This window comes from Borostomias antarcticus (genome assembly GCF_949987555.1).
Source record: "Borostomias antarcticus genome assembly, chromosome: 16".
NCBI lineage: Eukaryota > Metazoa > Chordata > Actinopteri > Stomiiformes > Stomiidae > Borostomias > Borostomias antarcticus.
The window spans coordinates 5,077,886-5,099,983 of record NC_140249.1 but is presented as its reverse complement, the minus strand read 5'-3'; the positions used below and the strand labels follow the sequence as shown (position 1 = coordinate 5,099,983).

Genomic DNA, 22,098 nt, shown 5'->3' with positions numbered 1-22,098 from the left:
TGGTCCATGCGAATCCGCATCAGATTTTACGCCATCATCTGTACACACGGCGACAGGGGCTTCGGGCTTGTGAGGTACAGGGACGGCCAGTCTTCTCTGTTATTTTCTCAATGCAAAGAAATACTATTATAATAATTTCGATGCATTTTCAGTTATAGTCCCACCAGTGGGGAAAAGCTCATGGATTAGACAGATTCGTAAGGTAAGCACGTTTTTGTGTGGAATTGTATCGGTGCACGCCTTACCTCGCTTTTAACTGCTGTCTGAATGGACATTGGCGAAAGGTGATAAATAACAATTGATGATATTCAACATTATATACATCGTTTTACCTCTGTGTGTATTAGCTACATGTTATCTGCTCTGAAAGTAACGGGCAGAGCAGAAGGGTTTGAGCAGTCGACAGAGAATAGGAACCGCTTATTCTTGATGTTTTGCAGTGCTGTGATTCTGGAGGGCTGCTCTGTTGCAGCTCCGTGGTCGCAGTAGGGATGGATGCGCTGCAGCCTAGCCTATACACAATCTGAACGGCCTCTCCTCTATAACTGGCTCGTTCTAAACAATTGCTATTAATCAAGTTAATTGCACTGGAACGCATTTATCATCACATACAACGATATTAATTGGGTTAGCACGATCTGTCTAATTCTAGCCATCAGTCTAGCTCAGAATGATGAAAACGGATTCATTGGACGTGTCGGCGCAAACTTGTTACTACTGGAAGTATTGAGGAGGATAAGAGCATCCAGAGACCCGTACTGTACACAAGGGAGCCGCAGATTTCTGAAGTTTTATGTTGCATGAAGTTGTCTTCGGAGTTCATCTGTGATGAGAGATTGAGGGAGTTGCTGTTATAGGCAGATAGAGAATCTGTAATCACATTAGTCTTGCGTGATATCTGTCACAGATTTGCCATGCCTAGATGAATGGACTGGGCGAAATTAATTCATAGCCTACTATACAGTGCCCCATGAAGCGAGAGGATTTCCCCCAGGCCATTCAAACCTACTTTTCTTTGGAATTAACATGCAAGGAGTTACTATTCATAAAATACGCTATTCACCTTTAGGCTCGGATTGGGCACTGAGAAGGCTTTTATCTTGGTCTACAACATTTAACTGCACTAACAAAAAGGCTTTGAAAGGCTGCGTATTGAAGAGCTGTTTGTTTAGTTGGTTGGTGTTCACATGGCTCTGTATGCATCAATCTACAATGACACCTAATGCTGTAAGGGAAGTATTTTATTAGATGGAAAGACGCCAGTATGTGTTTTTTTAGTGTTGTAATATAATTATATGAGTTTTTAATCCATATCAATCTCTACCATAACGCACAGTCTGTTTCTACAGAACAGTCACCCACCCTGTACTTCTTTGTGGGAATAGTTTCCATCTATCTCTGCACTATTCCTCCGCAGTACAAAAACCATCAGTCCTCATATGGTGCCCAGTACACCACTGTATTTTTACACATTATTTCCAGTGGGTTCAGACTTTGACCCCGCAGTGGTAGAAGATCTGGAAAGAACAATTCCAGCCCAATGCTGACTGAGTATCTATATACCAGCCTGGAGCTGATGAACCACTATACGGCAGCCTGAATAGCTTGGTCAATGTTGTGTGTATAGGCCTCATTTTTTTTCCCCCATTCTCCAACTTGAACCCTACTGTATAGGCACCAGTCACAGTGCTCACATAATGGGTTTTAGTGATTTAGGTTAACTAACATGATATTCTCAATCCAGTGTGACTCCAAAACACAGTGAAAGCCACTCTTTAAATGCAAGCCTCAGCTGTGCTCTTTCTGATGCCCTCTTTTCATTCTGCTGGTGGAGAATGCTTTGAAAGGCAACACTGCGTTTCATTGTGTAGATAATCTTGTGGGCCAATGAAATGTGGCCATTGTCTTGATGTTGATACACTGAATGAACTCACTTTTCGAAGACAAGCAAATATTTGTAGCAATCCAGAGAATGGAAGAATGTGTAAGTCTGCGGAAACAAAACCCGTGTAAGCTGACTGGTGACTTTCACAAGCATCTTAATACGCAAGTGAAAAACAACCCTTTCTGGGCCAGTTCATAGTGGAATGGTTAGAAATGGTGGATGGACTCACGGAGAGACTAGAGAGAGACTAGAGAGAGACTAGAGAGAGACTAGAGAGGGCAGAAGGGTAGCGGTGGTGGTGAATCAGCTCATAGAGACGTTGGACAGAGGACAGAGGCAGTGTAGACTCACAAGTCTCTAGAGGTTTGAGGACTTGTAAGGCGTAGTCTTGTCACCGGCCGTTCTTGACGGCGTTCTCCTGGCGACTTAGAAATCTCCTGACGTTTCTCAAGGCGGAAATCTCTGATTGGCTGTTATTACAAGACTAGTGGTGGTAGGTAGCGCTGGCCTTGGGTTTGAGTCATGTACAGAGCTAATCAAGGACATGGACTGAATTAATCAAGGACATGATGTCACCTGTTCATTACTTTGCACAGTGTAGTGTACACTTTAAACAGGGGGTGGCTGGGGCTCTGGAGGTAGAGCGGGTCGTCCAATGATCGCAGGGGCGGCGGTTCAAATCCCGGCTCCTCCTGACGACATGTCGAGGTATCCTGAACCCCAAATGGCTCCCAATGAGCAGGCTAGCACCTTGCCTGGCAGCTGTCACCATTTGTATGTGAAAGTGTGTGTGTGAATGAGTGAATGAGAGGCCATTGTAAAGTGTTTTGGATAAAAGAGCTATATAAGTGCAGTCCAATCCCCATTTACCACAGTGATGTCCAGGTACTGCATTTCCATTGGATATAGGCTTACCATTGTAATATAAAACATCTGAATTACATGAACATCGTTTGTCACCAGGCTATCTACCAATATGTGAATTTAGGCCTAATTTATATATGAACTGTTCAATGTGTGCTGCCTTTGTTTCATTCTCTGTCCTGCATTCCGTCTGGTCTGAGGCAGGGAACTGCACCTGCCATGGCTCTCTCTTGTGTTTCAGGCGATTAAGGCCCATGTCGTTCCAAAATAAAGCTGTTCATTTGATGAAATTAATTGACCTATAACTCCTCTGATTAAACCCGGGCGGCTCCCTGATGACGGGGTGCGGGGTAAGGACAGAAGCACACCAAGCACACGATGCCCCACACAGACGAGGAGTCCATCAGGCCTGCTGAATCTGATCAGGAGCCCTTTAGATTCAAAGTAAAAGCCTCATGTCTATTATTCTGGCATCTGTGATTGATTATCAATACCTCGACAGATTTCAGTGTGGTCACTGCTCACACGCACAGTATGTGTGTGTGTGTGTGTGTGCTCGCCTACGTGCAAAGTACCCATTATACCTGGTTGTCAAGTCCCAACGCCCACAGAGACAAGGCCACAAAGCCCCAAACGCCTCTCCTCCGTGCCTTCGACTGTAACAGCGTAGCATGTATAACGCTGTCCTCATTGGACCCTATTTATCACAGTTTGATCCTTGCAGAGGCAAGCTGTTCATTTGGGTCTGAAAATAGCACGATGAGTCTCCTTGTTGTGCCGAGGTGGTCATGCGATACCTCTCTCCACTGAGGGGCTGAGACCCCCGGCTCCGACGCCAGCGTCTTTTTTGGGAAAGTTGAGCGTCGGGTCCCTCGCCAAGCTTGCCAGCACGTCTGTCGTCGCAAACGGCGAAGAAGCCCAGAGAGTGGGGTCTAAGGAGGCTCTGCATATGTGTAGTTTGCAGTGGGAAAGTTGTACCTGGATCCTTGGCTTGTGGTGTGTCGTTGTGTGTATAGTCCCGGATTTGAGTGGATATGCTGCAGCTGAAGTGTTAGATTTGTTTTGGAGCGCTCAGATAACTGTCCACAGACCGTGGTTGGCTGATACAGTCACGACTCGCAGCTCTTCGGCCCTTGAAGGCGTTTACAAAAACAAATCTGAAGAGCGTTTAAAAACAGAACTCCATTTATCCAAATTGTTTATCAGGAATAGTTTGTCTGACTGTCCAGCACTTTGTTTGTCTGACTGCCCACCACTGCTTAGTTCATTTTCCAAGATGGCTGATGTGTGTTGTACTAATTAAGCAGCAACCTCACCCGTGACACCCAAACACAGCCATAATTCATTCATATGCAAATGAATAGTAAGCAAAACACCATCAACATAGCAACACCACAAAGGATGCATGTAGACAGCGTTTTAATGCCCTAGATTCCAGCCACAGACCACAGTGGTTATTTTAAAGCTCAGTAGTCCCAGGCCTAGCTACTTCAGAGCTGAAAGATTTTCACAATCAACATAGGGCAAATGATGATGTCACAATCCTCTTCTACCCACAATTCTCCCAGTGGAATGGCTGCAGTACAATATTCAGTACCGCACTCGGGCGATACTGGACCAGCTGAGAAGTAGCCTATAGCCTATCGTGCAATACTGTATGCTGTTAGATATGAATACGAGATTATCCTCCGAGTCAGGGATTAGCCGAGGTTTACAGCGGTTTTCCGGTGGCTATGACTTCTATCTGAGCATCACGGGCGGTCAGGGAAGGCTCATACTGTAATGCCACTGCTGTATCCTGCTCTGAGTGTTTATGTCATGAATCAAAATGATCTCTTTCTTCCCTGCAGTGGCTCCCTTCTGCTCTGTGCCAAGCAATGAGGAACCAGTAGAGGTCTGGACACAGTGACACTACAGCATACCGTAGGTGAGTAAGTAAGTAGTACACTAACCCTAACACAATACAACACGCAAGAACACTACACAGAACACTGCTACACAGTAGAGTAGTACAGTGCCAACCCTGGTAAACGGTGACCTGTACAATCTGTAATTGTGGCTCTTATGAGACTAAACTAAACGTATTGTATATGTTGGCCCGACCTGAAGGGATAATGAACAGTGTCAGATGACGCGCATGATGATCAGTTCCTCAGATCCTACCAGTCGCCTGTGCTTCTGGGAGGGACCCCGTCTGAGCCGCGCCGCGTCATAAAACGACACATCTGCTAAGTGTTTTCCCTCCGCATGCCTTCCTGTTACCGGGCCAGTAAAGTCAGACGGACGCTCCCTCCGCAGACCGGGAGGAATTCGGCCTCGTGTCGCTCAGCTTCCCCCGGCCCCCCTACAGGGCAGCTGTGTCACGGAACGGAATTCTGTTTGCAAAGTGGCTCCGCCAGGACAGCGAATCGGACGACGCCGGAGCGCTAGTCAAACAAATCCGATGACTGCCGTCATTGACGTAGCTTGTCGATATTGCTTGGAATGGTCTGCTCTTTCGAAGTGGTATGCAAGATACACTGCATTGTAAGGTGGCTGTTAGGATGATTATGTATTGTATTGTGGTTGCTGGTGTAACATCCAATAACACCAAAAGGTTTTTAGGTAGAAGAAAGCTCAAATAAATAACTGGCCAGCCACTACTAGGCTACAGTCTGATATTTTGTTGCCATAACTGTCCAGGGGCAAAGACCTTGACCTCCTCTCCGTTTGTCCAGTCTGCCCATCCCTCCCGAGATGAGCCTGGGACTGGGGGACGCTGAGCCTGTCTGACACAATGGTGTCAACAGCGCCAGTGACCCCTCCCTCCCACCGCGGACAGGGGGTTAGGGACAGTGTGGCGGTCCCCTTCGCCGCTGATCCCACGGCGGTGCCAGAGTCGGGCCCTCGGCGGTCGCTAGCTAGCTCTCTCCCACTGCACCGGAGAGACGTAAACAAGTGTGTTTTGAATTAGCGTCTCAGAAGTCAGTGTGTGCTCAGAGAGGCCTCCCCCAGCAGGCATGTCACTCAGCTGCTCAGGGTCCCAGCACTTAAGAGGAACAGCTAGCTGTAGCTGGAATGTGCACCGGGCCTGTTGGTTCCTTTAAGGCGGTCAAGCTGTTTTAATTAGCAAACCAGATCGTCACAGTCGTTAGAGAGAGAAGGGTGTGTTTCAGAGAGGGCAACATCTCTCCATGGATCTGCAGCTGAAAGGGCAGGGAGTAGGTGTGTGTGTGTGTGTGTGTGTGTGTTTGTGTGTGTGTGTGCGCTTGCGTGTGTGTGCATGCGCGTGTGTGCGTGTGTGTGTGTGTTGTTTGTTTGTGTTAAGTTGAGCTCCTTATAGAAAATCTATACCAGGGTGTGTACCTTGTAAAACAGGCAAACATAAAGTTGTTTGCCAACTCATAAACCGAGTGTACATTCTTTTCTCTGAAGGATCGTTATGTAATTAGATGGGGGGGGAAACATACATTGTTAAACCTTGATTGCTGGATTTGAAGAATGTCATAAAGATATACTAACAGTACCTAACAATACACCCATATATAGTACAGTTATGATCAAATTAGCCAAGCACTGCTACTGTGTAATAGTCGTAGCCCTTTGATATTACGGTCTTCTGTATAATCAGTTATGGGATTTGCTGTAACATGTTTTATTTCGTTCTAATTGGTAGGATTTCTGTTAGGCCCTACTAAGTGTCTCCCTGTGGACAATCCACTGTAATGGAATTCAGAATCGCAATACCTGATGGAGTGTCTTTACACTGTTTTTTTTTTTCCTTCGTTCTGATTTCCTCCTCTTCCTCCTCCTCTTCCTCCTCCTCCTCCTCCTCCTCCTCCACCTCCTCCTCAGACAGTATAGGATGGGCTGTGTCCAATGCAAGGATAAGGAAGCAGCGAAACTCACAGACGAGCGAGAGACCAGCCTGACGCAGAGCTCGGGGTACCGCTATGGCGCCGACCCCACGCCCCAGCACTACCCCAGCTTCGGGGTCACCGCCATCCCCAACTACAACAACTTCCACGGCGCCGGGACGCAGGGCGTGACCGTCTTCGGTGGGGTGCACACGTCCTCGCAGTCGGGCACGCTCCGATCCCGCGGCGGAACAGGCGAGTTCCGGGGACCGCGGCGTGGACGCCGTTGCGTCACCTGTCAAGTAACAGATGCCAAAGAGCGTGGCGTCGTTTGTTGTGCTGTCGTCTCCTCCTCCCCCCCCCCCTCCCGTCTCAGTGTGTGCAGCAGGGTTTGCCCTCCTTGAGAGGAAAATATCGTAGTAAAATTTGTATCCGTGTTAACTAGGATAAACGTCCTTTGCCGGAAGCTAATTGGGAAGAGAGTGACCTAGATTATCTCAGGCTCTCAGAGAGGGTATACATCTGAGAACCCCGAACTTCAGACGTTGTGCTGAATCGTCTAAAACAGTGGGAGGGCTGAGAAAAAGGTTTAAGCGGTCTCTCCGTCTGATCGTCTAGATACTATCATCTCATACTGTACTGTATGGGCATAAATTATCAACCCCTCACGAAAACTACCTGAGGTGGATTCTGACACAAATCTCTGTATTTAATGTGCAGCTACCGAATCTCCGGCTCTTGAGGTTCAACATTACCAGGAATGTACCCGTCGGTTTGTAGTGAGAAGAACGTTACTGTTAAGCAAAGTTCCACTGAGGGCAGAGAGAAACCTCACTTTAGCCTATTTTTTAGCTCACCAGCACCTTAGGTTGAGACGTCTTATCAGACTGAAGACAGGTGAGGTGTGGTTGACGGGCTGAGACAGGCAGGCAGGCAGAGATGGAGGCCTTTGAGGAGGCCGTGTGGAGTTCCGACCGTAGAGGCCAACTCTGACAAGATCCTGACTGAAATCAGGAAATGAAGTCACTCTACAGTTTCAGAGTTGTCTAGAGATATCCGGACACCAGGGAAATCCAAATCACATCTGAAACATGTGATAGGCCTCTAGAATCTTAGAAATGGACTTCTAAAATTAAGCACAGACTCATGGGTGAGTTAGATCTCTCAAATTACGCATAGACTCTCGGGGGTAGCCCTCCAAATATGGTTCTGAGTAGCAATCAAAGCCTTTTCAACAATTTAAGATTGTTACGGGAATGTTCCAATACCCAGAGCAAACTCCACCGACTCCTACGACAACAGAGATATCTACTGTTCGCTGCTGCTGTTGTAATCTAACCATGGGATTTGTCTGCTTCTTCCCTGTGCAGGCGTGACGCTGTTCGTGGCTCTGTACGACTACGAGGCCAGGACAGAGGATGACCTCAGCTTCAGGAAAGGGGAGAAGTTCCAGATTCTCAACAGCACGTAAGTGTGAACGAGTGGCGCTGACGACATTAGGGGTGGGGGGTCCTGTCAGGGGTGGGGGGTCCTGTCAGGGGTGGGGGGTCCTGTCAGGGGTGGGGGGTCCTGTCAGGGGTGGGGGTCCTGTCAGGGGTGGGGGTCCTGTCAGGGGTGGGGGTCCTGTCAGGGGTGGGGGTCCTGTCAGGGGTGGGGGGTCCTGTCAGGGGTGGGGGTCCTGTCTCTCTGCGTTCACACGCCTGTACGGATCGCTCTTTTAAAACCCCAAACGAAGGGGATAAGAGAGGCTGTACTTACGGTGTAGGCTAATGACAGTTCTACATTGACATCTTCTAATATCCCTACAATCTCATTTATCTCTCTTTCTTTCTCCCCCTCTCTCCCCCCCTCTCTCTCTCTCCTGGCAGTGAGGGCGACTGGTGGGAAGCTCGTTCTCTCACTACTGGTGGGAATGGCTACATTCCCAGTAACTATGTCGCTCCAGTGGACTCCATCCAGGCTGAGGAGTGAGTTTTTATTAGCGTTTTTCAGCCCTAAAACACGCACACACGCAGGCACACGCTTTCCAAAGCCCCTATAAAGGCTTAAATTCACCCTCTCTATGAACCTCAGCCACGGTACACGTTGGAAGGTGGGGTGTGCGATACATTATCCTATTACAGAGTCAGTGCTTGCGTTTAACTCCGCCCCTCCCTCCATCCCTCCCTGCAGCTGGTACTTTGGGAAGCTGGGTCGTAAGGACGCGGAGAGGCAGCTGCTGTCCAACGGCAACCCCAGAGGGACCTTCCTCATCCGGGAGAGTGAAACCACTAAAGGTACGCAACCGATCGCCACCGGGTGACCGATGCCCAGCATCCTCCTCCTCCTCCACATGTAATGGCCGCCTTACACCAACCGGCTTCTCACCCGATTTCACTGTCGCTGACAAATTTCCAATGTCGGAATAAAATCACAGAGTTTTGGAGTCATAGCGTCAAAGCTCCAGTCATCTCGTTTGGTGTAAGGGGCCAGTCCGAGCTGCATTAAGTCAGTCTTTTTGTCGTCTTGATGTTCGAATAAAATCAAATATGTTCAATATTATCCTTTTTTTTTTTGTCTTGGCTCATGCAAATGACCCTGCATGATCCCAGACTTTGCAAAGCCGTCTAGTCTGGGACTAAAAACTCGACATGTTGTCTTTAGATGTGAAAGGGTGTCAGACTCTTGTCTTTTCAAAGTGTTTTCAAAGACTTTTCAAAGTCCTCTAGTGTACAGTAGGCATAACCGTGGGGGTCCCGTGTGTCTGTCCGCTCCAGGGGCCTTCTCGCTCTCCATCCAGGACTGGGACGAGATCAAGGGAGACCACGTGAAACACTACAAGATCAGGAAGCTGGACAGCGGGGGCTACTACATCACCACCAGGGCTCAGTTCGAGACTCTGCAGCAGCTGGTGCAGCACTACTCCGGTGAGACCCTTGGAGAACGTGCGAATGTTCTCAGAGACACTCACACACACAGCAACACATAAACAACTCATTTAAAATACACATTTAACAGTTTATTTATTTACAGTGAAGAACAGGTACATGACAAATACAACAGTAGACTCTGCAGGCACTGTATGAATCAGAGACATTTAGTGCAACAAGAGATGAGCTTAAGGTCGGTGTACATTTCATCTCCACTCAGCGTATGAAGGAATCAAAATTGATATCACTGAAGAGAACGGATGAGGCGTTCTCACTGTATTTCCTACTCTTACTCCCTATCCCGTGCACCGTGAACACCGGTCTTGTTAATAAAGTTATCTGGTTTCCGTTGCGGTTGCAGCCAGGGCCGCGGGACTGTGTTGCCGCCTGATCGTACCGTGCCACAAAGGCATGCCGCGCCTGGCAGACCTGTCCGTCAAAACCAAAGACGTGTGGGAGATTGCCAGGGAGTCGCTGCAGCTCATCAAACGCCTGGGGAACGGCCAGTTCGGGGAGGTGTGGATCGGTAGGTGTCGCACACCCGTCGCGGGCCGACGCTGACGTCGGATAGGTCGGTCCTCCTGGTACAGAGCGGCCGGCGCGGAGCCGTGTTCACGTACGACATCCGAGATGAGACGGAGGGAACGTTCTGCTTTGGAATGTTCACCTCGTACACAAGTCTTTCCATAAGATTTGACGGGTTGGATCTTGAAAACGGGCAGTTTTAGAACCTTACGACGTTCCAAAACGGCCATTCATGAAACAATGGGATTTAGTTCTAAAACTGCTTAACACCGTCTTGGCTGTTGTACCTGAATCTGGCCTTAGAGGGAACGCCCAGCATCTCATTTGAAGAGAAGTAGGAAGCCATTTAGAAGTCTAATCGGATTACAGCCCTAAAGTGTTTCTACTCTGTGTATTTAATTGGAAAGTGGAACATTAAATTACGATACGATAAGATTAAAGACTTAAACCTCATTAAAATTTAAACGTGAAAAAATGCCCTTTGCTGTGTACAGTAGTCTCTCAGTGTTCCTTAATTCCACAATTCCTAATTAGAACGAGGGCGTTTCCTAGCTGTCACTGAGGGTTTCACGCGCGGCGTGTCTCCGGTCTCTCTCTCCCTGCTGCGCGTGGGCGACCGCAGGCACGTGGAACGGCACCACCAAGGTGGCGGTGAAGACGCTGAAGCCGGGCACCATGTCTCCAGAGTCCTTCCTGGAGGAGGCCCAGATCATGAAGAAGCTGAGGCACGACAAGCTGGTCCAGCTCTACGCCGTGGTGTCCGAGGAGCCCATCTACATCGTCACGGAGTACATGGGCAAAGGTGAGGAAACACACACACACACACACACACGCACACACAATATTCTCTCACACACTCTCTTCTCTCTCTTTCATACACATACTGTACACACACACACACAATACTCTCTCTCACACACTCTCTTCTCTTTCTCTTTCATACACATACTGTACACACACACACACACACACAATACTCTCTCTCACACACTCTCTTCTCTCTCTCTTTCACACACATACTGTACACACACACACAGTTGATACTGTCTCACACACACACGCACACACACACACACACACTCTTTCTTTCTCTCTCTCTCTCTCTCTCTCTCACTCACACACACACACACTGGCACAATTATTTCTAGTAATGAGACCATAGTGATGCTAATATAGGTGCATAATTATGACAAATGTCATCACATAGCAATGGAAACACGCACACACACACGCGCGCCCCCACACAGACACCCACACACGTATGCGGTCACAATCGAGGCTAGACAGAGGTTGTTCAGTTTGCATTGTTGTGTTTTCCCAGTCACCACGGTGATGGCAACGTAACAGTCCGTGGCTGTAATGCTTGTGCTCGGATCACCAGATTGATGTCATATTGACTCCATGGTTTTTCCTTCAGTTCAGATTTAAATCACAGTTAGTGTTTGGCAGCAACAGCCGATGACCATCTGTGGGTGTGTGTGTAACCTTCCCCTCCTCTCCTTCTCTCTCTCTCTCCATATCTCTCCCTCTCTCTCTCTCTCTCTCTCTGTCAGGGAGTTTGCTGGACTTCCTGAAGGACGGGGAAGGGCGGGGCCTCAAGCTGCCTAACCTGGTGGACATGGCCGCTCAGGTACGCTGGCTCAGCTGCTCCTGCAGTGCAGGTGGCTGGTTTCATTGGGAACTCACTGGGCCCCTGGCTGTTATAGTTCATAGAGAACTCACTTGGCCCCTGGGTGTTATAGTTCATAGAGAACTCACTGGGCCTTTGGGTGTTATAGTTAATATAGAACTCACTGGGCCCCTGGGTGTTATAGTTCATATAGAACTTACTGGGCCCCTGGGTGTTATAGTTCATATAGAACTCACTGGGCCCCGATGTGTTATAGTTCATAGAGAACTCACTGGGCCCCTGGGTGTTATAGTTCATATAGAACTTACTGGACCCCTGGGTGTTATAGTTCATATAGAACTTACTGGGCCCCTGGGTGTTATAGTTCAGATAGAACTCACTGGGCTCCTGGGTGTTATAGTTCATAGATAACTCACTGGGCCCCTGGGTGTTATAAGTTCATATAGAACTCACTGGGCCCCTGGGTGTTATAGTTCATAGAGAACTCACTGGACCACCGGGCATTTGAGCTACGTTGTCGGGGTCTAGTTCAGCTCATCCACTGGTGAGGCCTGCTGTCCGGCTAGCTCAGTCGGTAGAGCACAAGTCTCTTAATCTTGGGGTCATAGGTTCGAGCCTCACGCTGGACGCAGCATTATTTCATTGTTCATGGTATTGTATCATATACATATGACAGATAATCAAGATTTATTTATTTGTCTACTGTCTAGCTGGTGATGCTTGAAGGTCTTTTTTTTGTCTTAAGCCTTAAAGCCCTCTGAACCACAATGTGTGACCCAGCGCCCCACACAGCCCCAGCTAGCTAGCTCTGCGTCCTGCTGTGTGGTGCTGTTTCACGCGTAGCTTCGGCCATCTTGGAATAAAATGTCACGGAGTGGTTCCTTCAGCAAACTAACTGACGACCAAACTCCCGTTTCCCAGGTGGCGGCGGGCATGGCGTACATCGAGAGGATGAACTACATCCACAGAGACCTGCGCTCCGCCAACATCCTGGTGGGGGACAGCCTGGTGTGTAAGATCGCGGACTTCGGCCTGGCCCGGCTGATAGAGGACAACGAGTACACGGCACGACAAGGTACGAGCGCTGTCGGCGACTGCGCGGTCAGGGTGATTGGATCAGCAGACCTGGCTCAAGATATATTATTCGAAATCATGGCAATTACCTGTGCTCTGTGCAGGTCTGCTAACTGGGGAAGCCTACTATTCTGTCAGTGAGCACAACACTGCGCTTATTGTTCCTCCTTCAATGAATACTCATACTCATACTGTCAAATTTCAGCAGGGGTGCGTTTGATTTTCATGTGACTTTAAAGTCGCACTGAAACGGACGTTTGAGATCATCTAACTTCCGTAGTTTGACGTATTTCCGACGCAAACAAGCTATGAGGGTGGTACATACAGTATGTTTAGAGGAATTTGATTGGAACATTGACAAGTGGATGGGTTTTAAGAACTTCAGACAGATTCGATAGAAGGATAGCGTTGATTGACGGGTGGATGTCGTGAGATTATTGGCCTAAAATCTACGGTACCTGTTGTCGTCATTGCACGTGACCTACTGTTTTCCAGGAAGTAAGAAATTATATACTTTGATATAAGATTACAACAAAAGTAGAATTGTGTAATTTTTTTGGCATACATCATTGAATAGGTGAACACTATGACCAATTATGTGAACCAAAATGGGACAGAATGCTTTTTTCATTTCAGTGCGACTTTAATGAAAGGAAACATGATGTGAAGCTTCCTCCTGACGGCCCACTGACGAGGATGTTGACGTGCTTACTGGGGGCGTTCTTAGACAGCAAACAGTGGGGAGACCCTCGCAATCTAAGTGTTCCATCTCCACATACTTAACAGTACTATACTCAAACCTCAGTGAGATACCCTACTTTGTGGTGTATTAAAATAGCCTAGCCCCATTCTAGGGTTTTTACTGGAGTGCTACAGTGTAATATAACCCTTTCCTGACCTGCAGTAGGGGAGTTGACAACACAGCACACCTGGAGGAAGGAGGGGTGGGTGGGTGGGCGGGGCCTCCCATAGCTGTCAGTCACAGCTTAAACACGCCCTCACCCAGCTGTCAGTCACAGCTAAGACACGCCCTCACCCAGCTGTCAGTCACAGCTAAGACACGCCCTCCCCCTCTTGAACGTCCTCGTGTCCCCAGAGTCAGCTGAATGAGAGCACACCAGCAAAGCCTCCAGATCCTCTGTCATTCTGTCAACAAGTGAAGACACTTCTGTTAGTGTCTTATATGTTTGCCGGTTAGGAGTGAAGTGAGAAGAAAAGGATTTTGTAAAAGAAAAAGACATTGTTCCCTTTTCTCTCCCCTGAGAAGACATATTATTTATTGTTCCACATGTAGACTGCTGAAGTGACAGAAGAACTAGACAGATCTAGCTACACTCTAAATAGACAGACCCTAACACTAAATTCCGGAAAAAAGCTTCTAAATGGGCTCTTCAGTTGTCTCTGTAGATGAGCCCTCTGAAAAACCCTTTAAAAACCTTTATTGGTCCTTCCTGTTAGAACATGTTATTGATTAAATGGTTCTAGCTGGAAGCAAAGGACCTAAAATAGTTCTGGTGTGCTGCTGTGTTTCCTGAGCGTTCTGTGTGTCTCCAGGTGCCAAGTTCCCCATCAAGTGGACCGCCCCCGAGGCCGCTCTCTACGGGAAATTCACCATCAAGTCCGACGTGTGGTCGTTCGGCATCCTGCTCACTGAGCTGGTCACCAAGGGCAGAGTGCCCTATCCAGGTGAGTGGTTGTGCGTGTGCGTGTGTGTGTGTGTGTGTGCGCAATATTACAACCTTATACAGTCCTTTAGAGTCCCGCCATAACAACAATAGTAAGAAATGTTTTGGCGTCAACATAATGTGATGGCGCAAGTGCTGTCCCGTTCATTTTTATACCATTTAGAGCCCTGGCTGCCTCTCGCACTCAACCACTTTACCAGGTGACATCAATAAGTCTGTGAGGTTTCAGGGCTTGAGGATTTAGGAGGGACATTGGGATTGAGCATCTGTGTCTACCTACTCTGATGTCATGGTGTGTCTCTGTGTCTACCTACTCTGAAGTCATGGTGTATCTCTGTGTCTACCTACTCTGAAGTCATGGTGTGTCTCTGTGTCTACTCTGATGTCATGGTGTGTCTCTGAGTCTACTCTGATGTCATGGTGTGTCTCTGTGTCTACTCTGATGTCATGGTGTGTCTCTGTGTCTACCTACTCTGACGTGTCATGTCTCTCCAGGTATGAACAACCGGGAAGTCCTGGAGCAGGTGGAGCGGGGCTACAGGATGCCCTGCCCTCAGGACTGCCCCATCTCCCTGCACGAGCTCATGGTGCAGTGCTGGAAGAAGGATCCTGAGGAGAGGCCCACCTTCGAGTACCTGCAGGCCTTCCTGGAGGACTACTTCACAGCCACCGAGCCGCAGTACCAGCCTGGCGACAACCTCTGAGGGATGCGTCTCCGCCTCCTGTTCCTGTTCCCGTCTTAACCAGCAGAGGGCGCCTACCACCACCACCACCACCACCTACTCACTGTTGTCTGCAGTAAGACAAATGACTTGACTGATGACACCCTGCGTATGCTACCAGGGACACTAGCTAGCTAGTAGCTACCACTGCAGCGCAAAAACCCGACTGACTCAGTATCACTCTCCAACTTCCAGTTCACGGTCTCTCTCTCTCTCTGTGAGATGTTAGCGTTTAGCTGACAGCTATCTCCCTCGCGCTACACTCCGACCTCACTTACACCATCTTCCATCGAGAGGGATATGCACTCGGCCATGCACAGAGTGAGCTTGATTCAAGGGTGCTTGTGGAGGGGTCTGGATGGCTGTACGGCTGGAATGGCTGTGGTGGTTAAGAGATGAGTCATGTTGTGAGCTTGTATTTAGTGTAAATATAAAACCTGCTTGTTTACTTATCCCTGTTCTTATTCTGGTTTTATTTATTTTCTTTTTTTGGGGGGTGGGGGGGATACGGGGGGGTTATTTTGTTTTTATTACTTTTGATAATTTTGGAAATGTGGATTTTTTTTAATCCAGGTCCAGATTAGTGAGGATTATGGCTTGTAGAGATGTGTGACGCTCACAGTTGATGACAATAATGTGATTTTACGTGTAGGAATGGATCAGTAATCGTTAGGAATTGTGCATCTGAACATCCCAGAAATTTCTCTCTGGGAGTCGACCAACCTTTTTTACAAGGTTGACAATGATACTCTTCTTCTCAAGGAACTAGATGTATTATAGCACCCGTTCTTGCCTTCTTATGTTTAGTAATACTCTTGTAAAGGAATGCCTTCATGCTTTCTGAACACAAAAGGCCTACTCTGCATCACAAAGCCCTTTCCTTCACCGAACCTAAATGGCATCTGAGCTGTCATGTGCATCCATCTGTATGTGTGCTTCAGCCAATGATTTTGAACCAGTTTAGAGTAGTCTTTAGTTCATTCTAGCTTCTTGCTGTCGTGGGGGGCTGCTGCTCCTAACACACAGTAACAGCTTGTTAGGCCGAATGCTTATAGCGATAATATTTTTAAAATGTATGTTGCATATTGTAATGGCAGCAGGCTGTGTAAGAATTATGCTTTGAACATACAGTATGTCTTTGGCTTATAGTAACGCCAAACCAACATAAACTGCCATTTTCACTTTCACTGGAATGAAGGATAAGTATTTATCCCTCCAATAATGTGTATTTGGAAATAACATGATACATGTGTGTCAGAACAAACTGTTTATTTCATGTGATTGATTTGCCTAACACACTCATCCATTCTGCTCTCCACATCTTCATCCTAGACTTGGGTTCCTAAAACATAGACCTGCATAACACTCATTCATCGTTCTGAATCCTACTGTACGTCTGGGTCACAAGACTCATCCCAGAAGTGAATGCCATCTCTCCATGATTATTTATACGTTAGTTATAATTATATTATTTTGGGGGGAAGGGGAGAAAGTAAACAAACAATGCATATTTTTTGTATAATTTACGTTTAACACCATCCAGTAGATATTTGGGATCGGTTTTGGTCTCTGCATTATTTATTGTTGTTGTCTCAGTTATACATAAATGGTTTTTAAATAAACAACCCTACCATCCTCTCCCGGTGAGCTTGCTACTTTGGTTCTAGTTTCAGACCATTCAGAAGTTCTCTTGACACAGATGTTGTTGGAAGACACTCAATCAATCATCATTACAACACAATGTCGTCTGAGAGATTTCTGAGGCACAGATACATTCTTGAGGTTGTAGCCAAGGGCACAATATGACAGTCAGAAGAAAGCATGGAATGCTGTATATATGCAAATCACATGAAACCTTTAAAGGTCCCATGTTCTATGGGCTGTGGAGTTGTTATCATAACCTTTGCGATTTGCTGCTTGCCTGAATGGTGTGCAACAGAAGGAGAGTGATTGTTGGTTTTGCTACTAGATTGATGGCATTGCTTTAAGGTATTTGGCATTAAGATGCTGTAAACTCATAGGCTAATTATGTGCAGGTGTGGTGTATGTTATTGTCAGGGAAGGCCTATGGCAAATGATATAATGTTCTTTTAGTTGCAAATGGTTACTTTAAACGACATGATTACAGGACATGGTGTAATTTATCAACATTTAAGTAGGCTATATGCTACCTGTATAACACGTTTGTTTGAGTTTTTCTTTAACACAGTAGGCCCATAGCCTACTTACCTATAGTTGTCCCCCACCCAATGAAATGTAGGGGTGGATTGAAGCAAGAGACTTTCAAACTGGGTGAGTGCAGTACAACAATTTAAACATTTGCTCTGGTGTAGCCTATAAGGTAAAGTCATGTCAAATAGAGGTTAAGTCTCATTGAGCAGTCAGAATGGTTTTGGGTCAGTGAGGTACCAATACTGAGCTCTAGGCTAGTTAGTAACGATTCAACCTCTCAGTGCTGCCAAGACCAAGGAGCTGATGGGGGACTACAGTAGGAGAGGAGGGAGGCTGGACCCCATCACCATCGGACCGTTGTAGAGAGTCAGCAACTACAAGTCTCACTGTGTCCATATCACTGAGGACCTACCGGTGACGTGCACAGCAACCATGTGGTGAAAAAGGCCCAGCGACGCCTCTTTCACCTCAGATGACTGAAAAAGTTTGGCATGGGGCCCAAGTTTCTACAGGTCTTCTACAGACACAACTGAGAGCATCCTGACTAGGAACATCACAGCAGAGGATAGTGAGGGCGGACTGCCCAAGGCATCATGGGATGTGAGCTTCCCTGAATCCAGGAGCTATACAACGGTCGGAGTGCCAGCAAAGCCAGCAGGATCATCAAAGAGCCCAGCTGCTCCAATCACGGCCTGTTTCAGCTGCTGCCGTCTGGCGAACAGTATCGCAGCCTGAAGACCTGGACCCGCAGGCTCCGGGATAGCTTTGCACCAGGCAACTGGGCTCTCGTCTGCCTGCCTGTGACACAGACACACTCAGACTGTGCACACACAAACACACACACACACACACACACAAACACAAACACACACAAACATGCAAATAAGCACTTTTCACACAGCTACACTTTAGATTCAGATTATTTTATTTGTCACATGTACAGTCACAGTACCCAGTATCACTCAGTACCCAATTTACAAATTACAGTACCCATCTATACAGTATAAAGATAAGAAACAGGTATGGGTGGATTATGTTCATGCTATATGGATAGAAATAAGATGGGGGGGGGTTCATGAGTGTGTTATGTAGGCCTATACACACACACCATACTTTCACTGGTATTGTAATGTAGGCTAGCACTGTCTTACTGTAGCCTGTTGCACTGTTCTTTTTAATCATTATCATCTTGTAAATTATTATTGTTGTTGAGGAGCCAGAACCCAAGCTTTTTACTCCTGTATGAAGGATTTCTGGTTATGTGTTTTGGGCCAGTGACATAAGATGGCCTACTTGGAGGTTAATTGTAGGCTATTCACAGTTCTTGGCGTCGTTTTGGACATTAATTGTCGCTGTGCCCTTGTATCATAGGGCCGAGAGACAGGTCATTTTCACCACAGCAGATGACTCATGAGAAGTTAACCGACCCTTGGAAAACTTGCAGAGTAGCTACGCTTGGGTGATAGTGTGTTCTCGTCTCTCATTGGATGTCTTTAGACCGCTCAAGAATTTGCATACAACGCTGTGGAGCCTAGTCTAGAGGCATGCCCCTACATCCCGTCCCCTGACAGACTACTGTACATCCATGCTACATCCTAGAAGTGGATATCAACTGTAGCCTACAGGTAGTCTGACTCACTCGTGATGCCTAGTCGTCGGAATAGGCGTTATAATTTATTCGCTTGACGTGTGCTGGAAACCATTCGTTCTGTGGATTTTGTGGTAAGTAATATAACTTGATTTTTTCGGAAGAGAGAAATTGATTCACTGAGAAATTGATTCGCATTCAGGTACAATAAATGCTACGAACACTGGGCCTAGTTTCTTCTAGTACTTCTTCACCACTGATGTAAAAACTGAACAATTTCAGAATGTGTAACGTCTTCAGAACACCACTGGTGTTCACACATATTCGTGGAAGATACATGGTTGTGTAGGCTACTTCATTTAGTAACATTACAAGCTGAAGTCAACGATATTGTGATGTACAGGCTAGTTACATTTTAAAGTACAACCTTCCCCTCGCTGATGCTCAGTCAAATGAATACACTATGTTGGGAGAATCAGTGTTTTCCAGCAGTAACCCAGTGAACCTTTTATTGGCCTTAGGTGTCTGGCCTCATGGAAGCATCCCTGTCGAAAGTCAAAGTTGAAAATGTTTAACACCCATGAGCCTGAGGGCTTTGGCGGATGCCACATGTTCCCCGCGGTGACGGTGAACCAGGCAGCCCGGGCTGATGTGCGCGACCGTCCAGTAGGGGACCGCTGTAGGACCGGAGACCACGTCGTCCGTCAACCCACGGCTCTTTACATCGGTCCGTGCACTCATCACGGAGAGCCCCCGGTCCCCGGGCGCCGTCCCCAACAACAGCCCGTTCCACCGGCTCCAACTCAGCAGAATACGCTGCGTCATCAACGAGTAGTACACCCCGAAACCGCGACGTCTGGCGTGGAGGACAGACAGGCGTGCAACTGTAGAGGATGGGATGTTGGTGCAGGAGAGCAGGCTGGACCTTCAGGACCGTCCAGACGAGACGCAGACTGCGAGACCCAATGCCCGGAGGAGGAGGACGTGGACCCAGATCGTCCCCGACCCCTCTGCTCTGACGTGGGATATCCCGTGCAGGCCTACGGCCCCCCCTACACACACCCCTACAGTGAGGACCTGCCACACAAAACTAGGATACATTTTTACTGTCTATACTTCTATCAATGGTAGAGTGTAACCCAATATGAAGGAAACAGAAGTACCCACATACTATATCATACGCCTAAAGAAAGTCTTTAAGATGATAAGAGGATATTAACTTTAATAACCCCCAGGGGGGTTGGCTTATACATTAAAGGGCAATGCTAGTTTTTGACAACCTGGACCTTATTTACGACATATTATAAGAAGTTTGACTCACCGAGATCACTTTGGTGTAGTTCGGAGGCCTGTAGAAGAAATTTAAAATCCAGCGCGAGCCAGTATATCCATGTAATGACGGTGATCGGGGCACCGAGAATGCAGTTTCTCAAAATCTATTTTCGGCCGCTAAACGGTTGTTTTCATCAATCAGATTGGATGAATCGACAGTTGAGATTCCTCAACGCGAGGCCTTGTTGTGGTTGCGATCGTTGTTGCTGACGAGAATATTGTCGTCGTCATTCGTCAGCAACAACGATCGTAGCGCAGAGAATGTGAGCCGGAGAATAGCCAGTCTGCGCGCTGGCCTGTGCGCATGCGTGCTGGAGCAAGTGGGGAAAGGCGTGTAATGATCATATTACAGAGGCTAAAGACCCCGTATTTGAAAACCACAACAAGGCCTCGCGTTGAGGAATCTCAACTGTCGATTCATCCAATCTGATTGATGAAAACAACCGTTTAGCGGCCGAAAATAGATTTTGAGAAACTGCATTCTCGGTGCCCCGATCACCGTCATTACATGGATATACTGGCTCGCGCTGGATTTTAAATTTCTTCTACCGGCCTCCGAACTACACCAAAGTGATCTCGGTGAGTCAAACTTCTTATAATATGTCGTAAATAAGGTCCAGGTTGTCAAAAACGAGCATTGCCCTTTAAACAGATTCAATTGAGCAAGTGAAGACTTCTGTTTCCTTTGTAACCAGGTGTACTCACCTTTTTTCTGATCATCGGTGTTAATCAATGAGGGAAAACAAGTAAACTCTGCATTGGACCGAATTGACCTACCTCTGTATTTACCACTATACCCCTGTTCATTATAGACTCTGCCTGCATATCCTGTCACAGAGACTTGTTTCAGGTGTGCAAGAGACTATTATCTAGAGTGTAACCCAATAAAATCTCATTTAGTGGTATAGTATAGTGCTGGTGCTCACCGGTGCTGTTCATATTCAGGTGTAGGAGCTCAAGCAGTAGAACATTTGAGATGCCAGTAGCCTGCTCAGCTCCGATGAGCTAGCCCACTGCCTAAGTGCAGCGCTGTAAATGACTAGTGCTACAAAACTCCGGGAATATTCACAAACCAATGGGAAATGTATGGCAATCAATGGAAATTAACGGGAATACATTATGTTTTCCAGTTTATATTTAGTTTATTGTTAATTTCTAACCCTAACGTCCCAGATGGTTTGCTTCGCAGATCAAGATGGCCTGACGAGGATAGTAAATTCCCATAAATCCTTGGTAATTCCTTTTGGAAATTAGTGAATATTCCCTGATTTTTGCAACCCTATTAATAAATGCAGTAAGTAAATACTTCACTCTTACGCATTCTTTTCACTTCTTCTGCCCAAAGACCATGGTTCCATGGGCGCCAGGCTGTACTGCCCAGCAGACGGTGGGTGTAGCGTGTGGGTGGAACAGCGGTGTGACTACCCAGCCTACCCCTGCGGCTGTCTCGCACCCTGGCACGGCCACAGAGCCTGGCCCGCCCCGCCCCCATGGTAAACACAACCACAGTCATTCTCTGCCCTCAGCCCTGAGCACACACCGAGCAGCACGCGTCAAATGAACCTTCTGCCGTAGAGAAAAGGAGGGAATTGTTTTGAACCAGGGAATGCACACAATCTGTTTTCCAGGATGTCACGTCGTCACTTCTAGAATGGCCTGATCCTTCTGGGCTTTAGAGGGGCGGGGGGAGGGGGGTAGAAGGAATGTTCCTTCACTGTATTTGTATTTTGACTGGGCCAGAAGAACACGGGAGTGAGTGACATGCCTGCAACTCACCTCGCACCCCTCTGTGTTTCACCCTGAAGGATCCCGCAGCCTCATGGCAGGTTCATGAACGATTGCTGCGCACCGGGGGCTTCTTACTCGGTCAACATGC

The 22,098-nt window shown here is 47.4% G+C and overlaps 1 protein-coding gene across 3 annotated transcripts; it reads left to right on the top strand.

The window, feature by feature from the left end:
• Positions 1–6,593: 6,593 nt before the first annotated feature.
• fyna (FYN proto-oncogene, Src family tyrosine kinase a) lies at positions 6,594–15,112 on the top strand (the record flags this gene model as incomplete). 3 transcript variants are annotated; one of them, XM_084450598.1, is made up of 11 exons in its annotated part: positions 6,594–6,840; positions 7,956–8,052; positions 8,454–8,552; positions 8,758–8,861; positions 9,342–9,491; positions 9,856–10,020; positions 10,642–10,821; positions 11,573–11,649; positions 12,571–12,724; positions 14,278–14,409; positions 14,904–15,112. In XM_084450598.1, the coding sequence occupies 11 exons, from the start codon at positions 6,594–6,596 to the stop codon at positions 15,110–15,112; spliced, it is 1,614 nt and encodes a 537-aa protein (XP_084306724.1). The 3 variants fall into 3 exon arrangements, with proteins under 3 accessions (XP_084306724.1, XP_084306723.1, XP_084306725.1); XM_084450597.1 differs by having other exon boundaries at positions 9,856–10,037; positions 10,572–10,821; XM_084450599.1 differs by lacking the exon at positions 9,856–10,020.
• Between the last annotated feature and the right edge of the window lie 6,986 nt (positions 15,113–22,098).